The sequence below is a fragment of the Mustelus asterias genome, chromosome 24 (assembly GCF_964213995.1).
Source record: "Mustelus asterias chromosome 24, sMusAst1.hap1.1, whole genome shotgun sequence".
Lineage (NCBI taxonomy): Eukaryota > Metazoa > Chordata > Chondrichthyes > Carcharhiniformes > Triakidae > Mustelus > Mustelus asterias.
The window spans coordinates 15,645,488-15,662,743 of record NC_135824.1 but is presented as its reverse complement, the minus strand read 5'-3'; the positions used below and the strand labels follow the sequence as shown (position 1 = coordinate 15,662,743).

The 17,256-nt window shown below is 46.3% G+C and overlaps 1 protein-coding gene across 1 annotated transcript in view; it reads right to left on the bottom strand.

Moving 5' to 3' along the window:
- The window catches only part of LOC144511017 (serine/threonine-protein kinase Nek8-like), a 114,686-nt gene that overhangs the window by 50,842 nt on the left and 46,588 nt on the right, over nucleotides 1–17,256 (bottom strand). The window contains exons 9-12 of the mRNA XM_078240992.1: nucleotides 15,447–15,601; nucleotides 10,468–10,672; nucleotides 6,123–6,267; nucleotides 1,446–1,546 (exon numbers count right to left, since the gene is read on the bottom strand). Coding sequence (XP_078097118.1) covers nucleotides 1,446–1,546; nucleotides 6,123–6,267; nucleotides 10,468–10,672; nucleotides 15,447–15,601 — 606 coding nt within the window. The remainder of the gene's footprint in view (nucleotides 1–1,445; nucleotides 1,547–6,122; nucleotides 6,268–10,467; nucleotides 10,673–15,446; nucleotides 15,602–17,256) is intronic.

Here is a 17,256-nt window from a genome sequence, read left to right as displayed (position 1 = left end):
ATTACCCAGGGTTATGAACTAACCAGATCCCACTAAGAATGTTCTGGCCTCCCCTACCCTGGACTTCCACTCCCTAAAGGAGCACAAACCCCTCTCTCAAACCCCTCCCAGTGACTAACACAAGGGTTGCAAAGACTGGTGGTGTCCGCCCTGTTGCACTCTGGTATCTCCCTGGTCAGCTGCTTCTTCCTGCCAGGGCTGGATTAGGTGCAGGCCTCAGGCTGGGTGCCGGGTTGGCTGTGCAATCGTGGGGCGGTGGCACAGGCCATTCCTGCCGCTGAGAAAACTGACCGCCAGTAAGTCAGCAGCTCGCTAATTAAGCTAATTAATGAGCCAATTAGAGGTCATTATCCCACTGGGAGTTAATGGTGACTCAGCAATTCTCCCAAACTTGAATGGGTTTCCCATGCCTTCTGGAGCAACCTCCTGTACATGATGTGGAGATGCTGGCGTTGGACTGGGGTAAACACAGTAAGAAGTTTAACAACACCAGGTTAAAGTCCAACAGGTTTATTTGGTAGCAAAAACCACAAGCTTTCGGAGCCTTAAGCCCCTTCTTCAGGTGAGTGGGAATTCTGTTCACAAACAGGGCATATAAAGACACAAACTCAATTTACATGAATAATGGTTGGAATGCGAATACTTACAACCAATCAAGTCCCAAAGTTACAAACAATGTGAGTGGAGAGAGCACCAAGACAGGCTAAAGGGATGTGTATTGTCTCCAGACAGGACAGCCAGCGAGACTCTAGAAGTCCAGGCAAGCTGTGGGGTCCACAGATAGTGTGACATGAACCCAATATCCCGGTTGAGGCCCGGGCATTCGGCCTCTGATATTCGGGTAAGCGTTCTCCAAGGCGGCCTTCACGACACATGACGGCGCAGAGTCGCTGAGCAGAAACTGATAGCCAAGTTCCACACACGAGGACGGCCTCAACCGGGATATTGGGTTCATGTCACACTATCTGTGGTCCCCACAGCTTGCCTGGACTTGTAGAGTCTCACTGGCTGTCCTGTCTGAAGACAATGCACATCTCTTTAGCCTGTCTTGGTGCTCTCTCCACTCACATTATTTGTACCTTTGGGACTTGATTGACTGTAAGTATTCGCATTCCAATCATTATTCTGTAAATTGAGTTTGCGTCTTTATATGCCCTGTTTGTGAACAGAATTCCCACTCACCTGAAGAAGGAGCTTAAGGCTCCGAAAGCTTGTGGCTTTTGCTACCAAATAAACCTGTTGGACTTTAACCTGGTGTTGTTAAACTTCTTACTGTGTAGATATACAACAGTGTGAAATTTGCTGAATCATGTTATCACAGCAACTACACGGGATACATTTCATGTCTTACATCAATTGAAAAAGGCTGACCGTGTATAAAATATCAGAACGTACCTTGTCCGTTGTATCAGTAAGTGAAACATGCAAGATTAATGGATACTCACCCGGGCAAACAGCTTTGTCATCTGCATGAGAAGGCCCCGTCTCTCGTTTAGACCGAGTTTATTGTACTGATTATTACCACAAGCCAGGATGCTATCAGCATCTAGTAATCACAAAGCAACATTTTCGGAATGTATTAACTATGGAGCTAAATCAAACTTCGAGCACAAAAGCAGTTCAACAGAAAACACAACAGCTTTCGATCTGACTGAATATTATCCCTTTAATAAGGGCTAACAAACAAGTAATGATGGTATGAAGATACAGGTTTATTTTCTTCATTATTGTTTATGATTTCTCCTCTCATGAGCCGCTCAGTGACCCTGAGGGCCAACATTAGCTTATTTTTCTGGGGTCAACTAATACTCTTAACTGATCATAGAATTATAGAATCTCTACAGTGCAGAAGGAGGCCATTTGGCCCATCGAGCCTGCACCAACAACAATCCCACCCACACCTTATCCCTGTAATGTTATGTATTTACCCCATTAATCCCCTGACATTAAGGGGCAATTTAGCATGGCCAATCTGCCTAACCCACACATCTGTCAACTGTGGGAGGAAACCGGAACACCTGGAAAAAACCCACGCAGACACGAGGAGAATGTGCAAATTCCACACAGACTGTGACCCAAGGCCAGAATTGAACCCGGGTCCCTGGCGCTGTGAGGCAGCAGTGCTAATCACTGTTCCACCGTGCTGGGAGAAATATTTTCTAAATACGATTGTTCATTTAGAGCTACTCTGCTTAATATCTAAAATTACAGATTTAAAATCTTGGCACCCAATTTTAAATTGTATTCTAATCCTGTGAATAACACATTTTTCAAATTCCTCAGTACCACACCATCGTTGTCAGAAGAAATCATCAACATGCACTATGAAGATGCCTAAAAGCATTCCTTTATGTTACCAATAAAACATTTGCCTTTAGTCGAACGCAACCCTAGTTTCAGCATGACAAATCTCTGAAAAATAGCGCACCCAAGTTGGCTAATACATAGAGGAGTACTGATTCATCAGCTGAGGGAGGACAGAGGTTGTAATCAGCAGGATAGTTCCTTGCCCCTGTTTGACCTGATGCCATGAGACTTCTTAGGCCTAAAGATAATGTTGATCCTAAAGGAATGACATTATTCTGCCTGGCTGCAGCAGAAGACCTACCCAGGGAGGCGATTGAACAATCTGGGCATAATCATACTCATAGGGCGGGATTTTCCAGCCGTGCTTGTCCCAAGACCGGAAAATCCCGCCTGAGCTCAACGGACCTCCGCATGGTCCGCCCCCTCCTCCCCCGCCCGCTATGATTCCCGTGGCAGGAGGGACAGGAAAATTCCACCCATGGTACCATACCTTTCAGAAAGTGTCAGCTTGTTGCTCGACTAGTCTGGGCGACAGCTGTCCCAATTTTGGCACAAGTCCCCAGACATTCTGTGAAGAGGGCTTTCCAGAAGTGAATGGGATGGGTGTGCCCTTGTCATGTCTGGCACTTAGGTCAATGCCCGGTGATCCATCTGGTTTTATTATTATTAGATTCTTTAGGGCAGCACGGTGGCATAGTGGTTAGCACTGCTGCCTCACAGCTCCAGGGGCCCAGCTTCAATCCCTGCCTTCGGTGACAGGCAGTGTGTAGTTTGCACGTTTTTCCCGTGTCTGCGTGGGTTTCCTCCAGGTGCTCCAGTTTCCTCCCACACTCCAAAGATATGCAGGTTAGGTGGATTGGCCATGATAAATTGCCTCTTAGTGTCCCAAGATGGGTAGTTTAGAGGGATTAGCAGAGTAAATACGTGAGGTTTTGGGGTAGCGTTTGGGTGGGATGCTCTGTCAGAGTAGCACAGACTCGATGGGCCAAATGGCCTCCTTCTGCACTGTAAGGATTCAATTATCTCTTTTGTTCTGTGTTTGGTACAACAGTGATTTGACAGATTATTTCACAGGACAGTTCGGAGGACATTGCTGTGGGTTTGGAGTGCCACATAGGTCAGATCAGGTAAGGACAGCAAACAGGGGAGGTGATGGTGTTGTGGTATTATCGCTAGACTATTAATCCAGAAACTCAGCTAAAGTTCTAGGGGTCTGGGTTCAAATCCCGTCACAGCAGATGGAATTTGAATTCAATTTTTAAAAATCCGGAATTGAGAATCTACTGATGACCATCAAACTATTGTCGGAAAAACCAATCTGGTTCACTGATGTCCTTTAGGGAAGGAAATCTGCCTTCTTACCTGGTCTGGCCTACATGTGACTCCAGAACCACAGCAATGCGGTTGACTCTCAACTGCCCTCGGGCAACTAGGGATGGGCAATAAATGCTGGCCCAGCCGGCGATGCCCGTCACACAAATTAATTTTTAAAAATTCCTTCGATAAAGGGGACATTTGTGAAACAGATGGGTTTTACCGTTGATGTTACTGACACTGACTGCATTTAAAATTTTCAGCCACTGGTGCGGGCTTGACCTGATGTCAAGATCTTTGAAGAAAATGAAGATTTAAGAATTGAGGCAAATGAAGGTCAAAAAAAAGTTTAAGCTTGAAGAATGGTATAGAAGAGGAATTGAGAAGAGTGCATCGGTTTGAAGGGGTTTTGATATGCAAATTGGCTTCGTAGCAGGGGAAACTAAGTGTTTACCCTAAGTGAGTGGGGTAGGGGTGAAGCACGGAGTATAGAAATAGGTGTTAGACTTGTACAAGAGGTGAGTTCAAAGTGGAGAATTAAGAACACAATTTATACCTATACGCTGAAAGCCTGGCCAAGGGGTTATTCAGATAGAATAACATCAGTCTATCAATAGCAGGGATAACTGGGTGCAGTAGGTGAGGAGAAAGAGAGGAAAACAGCTGGCAAGCAGAACCTTCCCAAGAACCTTCCCGAAAAGGTTTTGAATATCTCAAAGGAGAATGGCACTGAATGAATGAAAGATTCCCCCAAACCTAAGGATAACATGCGGTGGTAACTGTTGGCTGGTTTTAACTCACAGAGTGAGCCGTTTTGGGACAAGGGATGTTTCTCAGAATGTAGGAATGTAGATAGGTGGGAATGGGATTAACTTCATAAGATACCAGGCAGAATCTTCTGGTAATCTGTCAGAGTGTCAGTTTCAGTGACAAAACCGACGTGTTGCTCTCCAGTTGCAGAGCCGAGTTTTCTCTCCAGTTCTTCTGGCACTCTGTGCACAGAGAATGTGGGGGTACGGTTTCTGCCGTCACTCTGGTGGAGCTAGTTCCACAGAGACCGGGGTGCCACCTTTAGAAATAAACTTCCTCCTGCCCCCCCCCTCTCCCCCCCCATAGACACAAGGGACCCCCCCCCCCCCGTTCACAAGCATTGAGGCAAGGCACCTCCCCCTCCCCCCTCCACCCAGACAACCACTGGGGCAAACCACCCCCTCCCCGCACATAATGGTAGGCACTGCCAGGGGGATTTTCCACTGCCATTTTCACCCATGGTGAATGATAGCTGAATCCCCCCAACCCTCCCCTCATCCCACTGTGTGTGTGTAGCCATTATGATAGTTTAATATATTGTCATCTTATCTTTCTTTTTGCATGGTTCTTTTAAATTAATAAATAATAATTTATGATTGATTACCACAAGACTGTACACTTCCTCACTGGTTTGCATATCTTTCCTCACATTATACCAAATCGTAAAATACCGGCATTCCAAATTATCCTCACATATAAAATCAGCAGGGTCCTTAACACTGAAGATGAATTCAGGACTCTGGATGACTTATCCAGTGATATAACTATGCTAAAACACTCTCGTGCTGAGAAAATGGAGAAAATCATCACTCTATGTTTCATAGAGGACAAATTTAAATGTGGATTACAGGGTCAAAGGTAGGGTTCTGAAGAATGTGGAGGAACAGAGAGATCTTGGGGTTCATATCCATAGATCTCTGAAGGTTGCCACTCAAGTGGATAGAGCCATGAAGAAGGCCTATGGTGTGTTGGCGTTCATTAACAGGGGGTTTGACTTTAAGAGCCGTGGGGTTATGCTGCAACTGTACAGGACCTTGGTGAGACCACATTTGGGATATTGTGTGCAGTTCTGGTCACCTCACTACGAGAAGAATGTGGAGACACTGGAAAGAGTGCAAAGGAGATTTACCAGGATGCTGCCTGGTTTGGAGGGTAGGTCTTATGAGGAAAGGTTGAGGGAACTTGGGCTTTTCTCTTTGGAGCGGAGGAGGTTGAGAGGAGACTTGATAGAGATTTATAAGAGGATGAGGGGGATAGATAGAGTGAACGCTCAAAGACTATTTCCTCGGGTGAATGGAGTGGTAACTAGGGGGCATAACTATAGGGTTCATGGTGGGAGATATAGGAAGGATGTCCGAGGTGGGTTTTTTACTCAGACAGTGGTTGGGGTGTGGAACGGACTGCTTGCAGGGATAGTGGAGTCAGAAACTTTAGGAACATTTAAGAAGCTATTGGATAGGCACATGGAGTACTTCGGGATGATAGGGAGGAAATAGCTTGATCTGGGTTTCAGACAAAGCTCGGCACAACATCGTGGGCCGAAGGGCCTGTTCTGTGCTGTACTGTTCTATGTTCTATATGATATTTTGATCCTAGCCGTAGATTAGATGATTACAGCAGTGTCCACTTTGGCTGAATTAAATGAATCGAAGGAATTGAAGTATAATACAGCGACCCGATCACATATCTACCTGTTAAGAACATGGTTCCATCCAATCCACACTTTACGTCCCTGATAATGATCTGTTCTTCGAAAGTGACTTCCTTTGGTGAGCAGTGATCATCGTCATTCCCAAGTCCCAGTTTACCATATTTTCCATTGCCCCAGGAGAACACCTAGGATGTGGTGAGAGAACCAGCTCATCCTCCATCACTTCAGTTCAATCAACAGATATTTCTAGAATGCAACACTCGTTCAGTTAACTTCGAGCGAGTCGATTAGTGGCGACCAACCAAATATAGCTTTGAGTTGGGATAATGTTGGGAATGTGCAAGATTAGTGGCAACGTCACACTAGGTGGATCATATATTTTGCAGAACTAAGTGATCCATGTGCACACACACATATGACACGCACACACCACGCACGCACACGCACAGCACACACCCACAGTACACACACCATGCACACAACACACACAACCCACAGACAACACATACAACACGCACATACACACACCACAAACGCGCACACAACACATACACAAATCACGCACACACAACACACACACCATGCAAACACACATTTACCACACACAAACACACACACATCACGTATACACACACCACGCACACACACATACGCCATACGCACACACAACACACAGACACATAAGCCATGTGCACACACAATATACACACACACAGAACACACACACACACAGAACACACACACATATCTAGTTCATAGCTTCAATGTTCGCCAATTCTCTTTTGCCTGCTTTTCACAGAACAGCAGGTATCTCAGCAGAAATGCAGCTCATTCTGTTCATTGTGCATGCTCTGCATTGGAGCTCTGGTCTAATGTGTCCCCCCACCCCCTCCCTTTCTTCGAATAACAAGCTTTCGGATATGTGCTGCTGATGTACTAGCAAGAAGTCAGGAAAGTAACGCTTCAATATCCTTATAATTGCTGCGAACAATAACCATTTGCAGTAATGCATTCCATATTGTAAAAATATTTTATGTGAAAAAAACATGACATCGCCATCTTTCTGTTTTAATATTCATTCTGAATTTATGACCCTCATTAACAGCTCACTCACCAGTGGGAATAATCTTTCCCTCCTCTTCCTCCCAAAGCCTATCAATTCTTTTCCAGAGATTACGGAGGAGAATTGTCAAACATTGAAGGTGTGAACTGTGTGTGTGTGTGTGTCTGTGTGTGCATGGTGTGTATGTATGTGTGTGTGTGTGTGTTGGGGGGTGCATGGTGTGTGTGTGTGCATGTGCCAATGAATAAACCCAGCCATTTAGAATTTAGAAGGTAATTTTGAATTATCGTATGCTGTGTGTATGTGTGTGTGTGTGGCTGTGTATGTGCGTCTGTGTACATGGTGTGTGTGTGTGTGTGTATGTATGTGCACGTGTGTGTAGGAGTGTGTGTGTGTGTGGGGTGTGTGTGGAGGGGGGATGCATGGGGGGGTGGGGTTGTGTGTGTGTGTGTGCGTGAATAAGTAGATCCAGCCATTTAGAACTTAGAAGGTAATTTTGAATTATTTTCATAAAACATTCAGGGGGAATCAGTGAAATAATGAAGAGAAAGTGCGTAACATTACAGAAAGAAGACAGTGGCTTGCTTTCTTACAGGAGGAATAAATCTGCCCATTATTTCCCAGCATGAGAAAACGAACTATTCCAGTGACTGGAATAAATTGTCTCAGCGAGAATTGAAACTCATCCAGGTGTATAATGACACCAATAATCACACTGACGTATCATAGCCAGTTTAAAATTATGGGGCAAATTTTATGATCTAGCACTCCCAACATGCACAAGAACATAAATCAGGAATCCAGGTTTCCGAAGTTAAAGTTAATGGATGGAAAATTTTGAACATCACGCCTGAATTCCCATTAACTTGTAACTCCTGACCAGACGGCAGTTGATAACTGGTCAAAGCAACTAGGCATTGTGGGTGTGTGTGTGGGGCGTGTGTGCGCGCATGTGTGTGGGGCATGTGTGTGTGTGTGTTTGTGGCATGTGTGTGTGTGTGTGTGTGTATGGGGGGGGCGTGTGTGAGCATGTGTATGTGTAGGGCGTGTGTGTGTGTGGGGCGTGTGTGTGTGTGGATGTGTATGTATGTGCATGTGTATGCGCGTGTGTGTGCGCGCATGTGTGCACGTGTGTGTGTGAACCTGTATCTGGTCTGTGTGTGTGAGGGGGGGGGTGTGTGTGTGTGGGGGAGACGTACCATTAAACATTGGTGCTTCTTCTCTGCAGAATAATACATGGTGTCGCGTAAAGGGTGATGCTCCTATTATTATTAGATTCCAATACTCTTCCCGCGGCTAGTGGTGCACTAAGGCAGACTTTCATCTGTTTCCATAACTAGTAATTCTTGGAACAGGTCACTAGTCTGTCACCAGAGAGTTATAGGGGCAACATGGTGGCACAGTGGTTAGCACTGCTGCCTCAGAGTGCCGGGGCCTGGGTTTGATTCCGGCCTAGGGTCACTGTCTGTCTGAGTTTACACATTCTCCCCGTGTCTGTGTGGGTTTCCTCTGGGTGAACATAGAATCCTACAGTGCAGAAGGAGGCCATTCGCCCCATCGTGTCTGCACCGACCACAATCCCACCCAGGCCCTATCCCTATAACCCCATGTATTTACCCTGCTAATACCCCTGACACTAAGGGGTAATTTACCATGGTCAATCCACCTAACCCCTATCTTTGGACTGTGGGAGGAAACCGGAGCACCTGGAGGAAACCCACCCAGACACGGGAAGAATGTGCAAACTCCACACAATCACCCAAGCTGGGAATTGAATCCAGGTCCCTGGCGCTGTGAGGCAGCAGTGCTAACCACTGCACTCCAGTTTCCTCACACAGTCCAAAGGTGTGTAGGTTAGGTTGATCAGCCTTGCTAAATTAACCCTCAGTATCAGGGGGACTAGCAGGGTAAATACGTGGGATAGGGCCTGTGTGGGATTGTTGTTGGTGCAGGCTCGATGGGTCAAAAGGCTTTCTTTGTACTCTAGGGATTCCTTGATTCGCGCTGCACCACTCGACATCAAACACGGCTGAGCAGGAGTCTCTCCCGCTCCTACCACCAGCCATTGGCATGTTTGGAATGATCTTGCAGGTTGGTCAGATTATGAGTGCACTTTCCTTGGCCATCAAGTCCTGGGGTGGGACTCGAACTCGGAGCTTCTGGCTCAGAGGCAGGAATGCTAACCCATTGCGCCACAAGATCTCCTCCACTAGCAATGCCATGGGATACCCACCACCAACTGAAAACAAGATAATTAAAAAGGCAAGATCCATTTATGTATTTCTTTTAATGGTTGATGCAAAGTGATTTGCAGTCACTGGATTGTGCGAATCTTCAGTTGACACTATCATGTGACCCTAAAAGTTTATTTATTAGTCACAAGTAAGGCTTACATTAACACTGCGATGAAGTTACTGTGAAATTCCCCTCGTCGCCACACTCCGGCGCCTGTTCGGGTCAATGCACCCTAATCAGCACGTCTTTCAGACTGCGGGAGGAAACCGGAGCACCCGGAGGAAACCCACGCAGACACGGGGAGAACGTGCAGACCCCACTCAGACAGTGACCCAAGCCGGGAATTGAACCCGGGTCCCTGGTGCTGTGAGGCAGCAGTGCTAACCACCGTACCATCTCCCTCATGAGATCCCTTTCCTAGTCCGGACATATGTTCTTTATCAAGCTGATGATCCAGACCCCGCTGTGTTGTCCACATTTGCAACATGCAGTGCACTCCAAAAGATTCTGCCCACCTTTACTGGGGGGGGGGGGGGGTCATCCAACCAGGCCGACACCCGATCAATCCACACACCTAAGCTTCTGCTTCAGTGTTCTCAACATGTGCTTGGCAGCTGACATGATGGTTTTTGTGCCTGGTTATAATCACTATGCAATTCAACCTTTGGGTTTTTGCACAGGTGTTAGAGAATGAACACCAAACAAATTCAAACAATATGACACATAACAGTTGAAAAGCGTTATGCTGTACATGACTTATGCTTCCAATTGACGCATGCACAGAAATTACTGTAACTTCAAAGTCTTCAGTCACATTTCCAAATCTCTCTGTGGCCTCCTCCCACCCTGGAAGTAATCTTCTCTCCGTCCCTGCTAAAAGCTACTTTCACTCCAAGTTACTGTGTGTTCTCCGTTACACCGTTGTAGCAGAATCTCTCAGCTGCATTGGGAAGCACCTGTACCCCCTGATTAAAACCAGCAAAGAAATAAATTACGGCTCATGTTCGGACCAACCGCGGCTATCTCTAACTAAAAATAACCAGACAGATGTTTCTGAAATGCACACAATTAAAAACATGTTACTCACCTTACCTTCACCACTCACGCACAAGACATGCTGGAGGCCACAGGCAACGACCTGAACATTTATGCTAAGCAGGGCTTCGATCAAGCAGGGCCTGGAGGTGCTGAAGTGGTCCCCATGTCCCAGGCAGCCTTGGCCTCCATCTCCTGATGTCATTACAATTCCGTTGTCACTGAGAAACACACTGAACCCATCTCCACAACAGGCCCTGCAGAGAGACACACTGACCTGGTTAAGGAGGAAGCTCAAGGGATTTAATATTATTGTAGTACAGAGGGGTAGCTTTCCTTCTTGGACGCACGACATTGGCAGCCAGTCGTGGCACAGTTGGTAGCATTCTTGACCTCCAATTCAGAAAGTTGTGGGTTCGAGTCCCATTCTTGGATTTGTTCGGGACCAGATCAGAACCGGCCTGGTATATTATCAAGTTAGCCTCGACCCCAACTTTTACTTTTGATTTTGACAAAAGGGTAAGTATAAGGTGTTTCACTCCAGGTATGATTCAATTGACCCACTGGGAAGCATTTATCAAAACAATTTAAGTTAGAATATAACAAAAAGAATTTATATAATTTTTACCAATTAAAATACTTAAACATGACAAAGTATAACTCTTAATAATTGGCAATCTCTGTAAGTCCAATTTAAAGCAATATTCCCATAGGAATATATCATTCTTCAGAATTAGTTAGCACAAGTATGTTCACGTGGTGCTAGATTTCCAGCCTTTTAATACCTTTGGACAGAGATCCAGACAGCAGTTTCCAGCAATATATAACTTCATAAGTTTATAAGATATCGGAGCAGAATTAGGCCATTCGGCCCATCGAATCTGCTCCGCCATTCGATCATGGCTGATATGCTCCTCATCTCCATTTTCCTGCCTTCTCCCCATAACCCTTCAACCCATTACCAAATAAAAATCTGTCTAACCCCTCCTTAAATTTACTCACTGTCCCAGCATCCACTGCACTTTGGGACAGCGAATTCCACAGATTCACAACGCTTTGGGAGAAGTAGTTTCTCCTCAACTCTGTTTTAAATTTGCTACCTCTTATCCTAAGATTATGACCTGTCGAGCTAGATATATCCTCAAACAGCAGAACTTCAGAGAAGGAAACCTAACTTCTGGCGGCTCCCAGTCTCCAGACTTCAGAGAAGGGAAAAGAGAGGCATGGCTCTCTCTCAATTCCCAGCAGCCTCTGACTTGATTCTTCCGTGTAAGCCTAGCTCCACCCAACCACATGATTTGTTCCCTGTCGATCATCAAATCAAGCCCTGCTTTGCAAAACCCCAGGGGAACACTAAGAACACCAGGTCCACATTTGCTCAGATTAAAACAAACATTGCAGCAATTCGGAACAATTATGCTGCTGCAGTAACAATGCAGGGCTGCTGGATGCAGATCCTGCATAAGGAACATGACAAATACATTTCTTAAAGGCACAGTATTGTCACAGATTTGAGCAAAAAATTTAGGCTGATGCTCTGAGGGTGTACTGCACGGATGGAGCCTGTCTCATGAAGAGAGATTGAGCAGTTTAGGCCTATACACGGTGGAATTTAGAAGAAGGAGAAGAGATCTAATTGAGGTATATAAGATGCTACAGGGGATTGACTGGGTAGACGTAGAGCAGGTGTTTCCCCTTGTTGGACATTCTTGAATGAGAGACCATTGTTTTAGGCTAAGAGGTGGCAGATTTAACACAGAAATGAGCAGGAATTACTTCACTCGAAAGGATTGTGAGTCCACCCCAGAGTGCAGTGGACACCGGGAAGCTAAACAAATTTAAGGAGGAGATAGATAGGTTTTTAATCAGTAGCGGGGTGAAGGGTTGTGGGGAGTGGGCAGGAAGGTGGAGATGAGGCTGAGATGAGATCGGCCATGATCGTATTGAATGGCAGAGCAGGCTTGAGGGGCTGAATGGGCTACTCCTGCTCCTATACGTTCTTGTGTCAAGTTCTTATGGTGCTGGCGTCTTTCAGCTGAGATTATAAACCAAAGCTTGTTTTTCCCTACAGGGTTAAAGATGCCATGGCATTATAGAGCTGTCCCAAGCACCCCGGCCAATACTTATCTCCAAATCAGCATCCAAAAACAGATTATCTGGTCATTGTCATATTGTTATTTGTGGAATCATGGAATCCCTATAGTGCAGGAGGAGGCCATTCAGCCCATCAAATCCACACCAACCCTCCAAAGAGCATTCCACCCAAGCCCTACCCACTGCCCCATCCCTGCAATCTAGCACATTCATCATAGCTAACCCACCTAACCCACACACACTAGGGACAACTTAGCATGGCTAATCCACCTAACATCCTTGGACTGTGGGAGGAAACCAGGGCACCCGGAGGAAACCCACGCAGACATGGGGAGAAAGTGCAGTCTCTGCACAGTCACCCAAGGCCAAAATCGAGCCCGGGTCCCTAGTGCTGTGAGGCAGCAGTGCTAACCATTGTGCTACCGTGCCGCCCCATGCTATGTGCAGATCGGTTGCTACATTTTATTCTATTCTTTTTCAAGTGTGTCTACACTTGAAGGACTTTGTTGTAAAGCGCTTTGGTTGTCTGAGATTGTCTAAGGTACTATATAAATGCAAGCTTCTCTCTCTTTTTGCATAATATTCAGTCCTAGTGATCTTGACGGAACTAACTATCTGAGGGGTGCATAGTCGCTGGCTGACTTCATATCAGCCTTTGGTACTACTGTTCAGGATGAAGTTCTACTTCGATGTATCCTGTGTACACCCATAGATTTGTTATTCACGATTACTAATAGTTTTGGGGAGGCAGCGGTGTAGTGGTATTATCACTGGACTAGAAATCCAGATTACCCAGGGTAATACTCTTTGAAACCTGGGTTCAAATCCCACCATCACAACTGGTGAAACGTGGCCCGGAATTTTCCAACCTCGCCCGCAACTGGGATTCCCCGGTCCCGCTGCAGTGAATGGAGATTCGGCCGAGCGCCAAATTCTCCGTTCTCGCTGGCAGCGGCAGTGGGGGGGGGGGGGGTGCAAGACTGAAGAATTCTGGCCTGTGTCTGTACCAGTGCTTGCTCGGGCAATCCACAAATAGCCCCATAAAGTTAACCTGAATCTTTCTTCCCAAACATTGAGGAATGAAACGTGACACAAAAGACAAACAGACACCTTTAGAATTCCTTGGGTAAATTAAAGGGTGCGGGGTGCTCATATCTGTCAGGAGTGTACTTCACTTATTTCAAATGTTAATGTTTCTTTCTTTTTCTGAGGGTTTTCTAAATTGTCTTGATTGATGTCTTGTAGGACTGGTGAAAAACGTACATTGCTCGAGAAAGTGAGTGTGCCTCTTGTGACTTGAAGAAACTCCCATTGTATAGGCAATCATTTCCTCCCCCTTTGTTCGCACCTAGAATCATACAATAGAATCATAGAATCCCTACAAGTGCAGAAGCAGGCCATTTGGCCCATCGCGTCTGCACCAACTCTCCGAAAGAGCATCTTATGCAGGCCCTATCCTCATACCCCACATATTCACTCTGCTATTCCCCCCCCCCTAACCTACACATCTTGGGCACCTAAGGAGCAATTTAGCATGGCCAATCCACCTAACCAGCACATCTTTGGACTGTGGGAGGAAACCAGAGCACCCGGAGGAAACCCACGCAGACAAGGGGAGAAAGTGCAAACTCCACACAGACAGTGACCCAAGGCCAGAATTGAACCCGTGTCCCTGTCACTGTAAGGCAGCAGTGCTAACCACTGTGCCACTGTGCGATCCCACCATGCGATTCTTCTTACAGACTCAAAGAACACTTTAAATACAGTTAACAACCATAAATATACTTGCAATCATGACAGCTGTGAAGCTTTTGTGTTTCAGAGAGCAGCTTGTAGACCTCTGTCTTTAAACAAACTCCAGCCTGAAATGAAAGCTGCTTTCCTCTGCTGCAAACCTAGCTCCTCCCATTAATCACATTATCACATGACCCCGCATACCTAAACCCATCTTCCATTCCTTTAATCAAAAACCCAAGTGGACCTTATTTTGTGGAAACAAAAGTCCATTAACTCTCTCCTGAGTAAAACACTGCATGGCTAACATGAATAATTATGCTACTCTCCCAGCATCTGAGCTATATTCCTTCCAAACATACCGACTGCCTGTCGAAAAAAAACTGAACTTCAAAACAGTCCCCTTAAACGTAAAAAGCAATGGCTGGAATTTTCTGGCTGTTCACGCTCTGCCGCCGCTGCGGGCGAGGACGGAGAATTTGGCACTCAGCCAAATAACCGTTCACTGCAGCAGGACCAGCGAATCCCAGCGAAAATTCCAGCCATTTTATATATATATCTACAGCAACTACTATCATCATATCTCATTCAAAAATGTTGGCAGGCTCATAAAATGGCTGTGAATAATTATTTTTATTAATTACAATTAATTACCTTAGTTGGCCATGCATCTCTGGCTGAATTCCACCTCCCCCACCGACCCCCCCCCCCCCCCCCCCCTCTCCCCGATACCTTATGCGGCCATTTTCCAACCTCTCCTGCTTTCCTACTTGTCTCAAAGGGTTGTTAAAATTCTGGCCTTCATATCACAGAATTGGACTCCATTACATTCGAAACATAAATACGTGGTCATTATTCTGTTTCATTCACAGATTCAATTATGAACAGGAGTCAAACAAATGTCTTTATTGAGAAAAACATTCCCATTTTGGCTTCAATTCAGGCTTTTATGTTGACTCCCCAGTGACCGACTCAACGGGAACAGGAGAAGTATAGGCTTATAAAACTCTTTCGGCAGAGTTAGGATAATGCGAGAGGGAAAATCCAGGAGAATGGAATTAACATTTTTTTCTGAAACACTGTGGAGTCAAACTGCAGCCTAACGATCAGGGACTGGGAGATAAATCTGCCGTTTATGTCCTTTCCCTTCATAAGCTGCCTTGGCCCAGAGCCTCTGAACCGTGAGCTCATAAACTTTATTACCTGACAATAAACTTTCCTTTGAGTGCTTCCACCAGCTGGGGTCGTGAACGTGACTGCAGGTCCCCATGACCGAGTTGGCCTTTCGCATTGTTCCCCCATGTGTAAACTGCTCTCTCTGCAGCAACTGCTATCATGTGGTTGTCAGTGACAGCGACCTGGAAGGGGAGACAAGAGTAATGAGAGGCCGACCCGTGCACAGGAATTGTTGGATTGGAACCGGGATTGCATCAGCCCGTGCTGGGACTCTTTCCATTTCATGTTAGTCGCTGAGCACTGAAGGATGATCACAGGCATTCCATTAGGGGAGGCGGTGGCGTAGTGGCATTGTCGCTGGACTAGTAACCCAGAGACCCAAGGTAATGCTCTGGGGAGCCGGGTTCGAATCCCACCATGGCGGTGACGTAGTGGCATTGACGCTGGACTAGTAATCCAGAGACCCAGGGTAATGCTCTGAGGACCTGGGTTCAAATCCCGCCATGGCAGTGGTGCAGTGGTATAGTCACTGGACTAGAGACCCAGGGTAATGTTCTGGGGACCCAGGTTCGAAACCCGCCACGACAGATGGTGAAATTTAAATTCAATAAAAATCTGGGATTAAAAGTCTAATGATGACCATTGTTGATTGTCTAAAAACCCATCTGCTTCACTAATGTCCTTTAGGGAAGGAAATCTGCCTTCCTTACCCAGTCTGGCCTACATGTGACTCCAGAGCCACAGCAATGTGGTTGACTCTCAACTGCCCTCAGGAATGGGCAGAAAATGCTGGCCTTGCCAGCGATGCCCACGTCCCATGAACAAATAAAAAAAACTTTCACGAACAATTAAAGAGCAGAAAAGCAACATTCTCAGTGATTACAGGCAATATGTGTGTAATGGCGACTGAATTGGGCAGGTGCCCCTGTGCATTCCTCACCTCTGTGCCGGACACACCCTCGCTCTTGTCCAGGTCTAGAAACATCAGAATTTGTAATTCTAGATCATTTACAGATTTGGGGACCATCACTGTATGTTTGAAAAAAGATTGGGAGCACTGAGATTTTTGGGTGCACTTCTACCGAGGTAACCAGACGCAAAGGAGCAGATCGGGAGCATGGTGGCACAGTAGGGTGGCACAGTGGTTATCACTGCAGCCTCATAGCGCCACAGACCCAGGTTCAATTCCGGCCTTGGGTCACTGTCTGTGTGGAGTCTGCACATTCTTCCCTTGCCTGTGTGGGGTTTCTCCGGGTGCTCCGGTTTCCTCCCACAGTCTAAAGATGCGCGGGTTAGGTGGATTGGCCATGCTAAATCAACCCTTAGCATCCCAGGATGTGTAGGTTAGATGAATTAGCCATGGGAAATGTGTGGGGTTACGGAGATAGGGTGGGGAAAGTGCTTGGGCGAGATACTGTCAGAGAGTTGGTGCAGACTCGATGGGCCGAATGGCTTCCTTCTGCACTGTAGGGATTCCATGAGATGATTGTTCATGACTACCCCTCCCCTAAGCTTTTTCAACCTCGGGATGGACCGTGTCCACTGTGGACAGAAGTTAAAGCTCCACCCGCAGCCCCAGAAGCCACAATGCAGCGTCGGAGGATCCTCAACAATGGTCTGGTGCCATTCAGTACACCCTAGGAGCACCAGGTGCATCTCTGTTGAAGTGTGGACACTGTGGTTTCGTGAGCAAAGCCAGCTGCCAGTTTGCACATAGCAAGGTTTCACAAATGAGTGAGTCCACTTGGGGGTGCTGGGTTGGTTGAGGGCCGGGTGGATTGGTGAAGGGAACCAGTACACCAGGACATCCCCGAGTCCTTCTTCAAATAATAAAGTA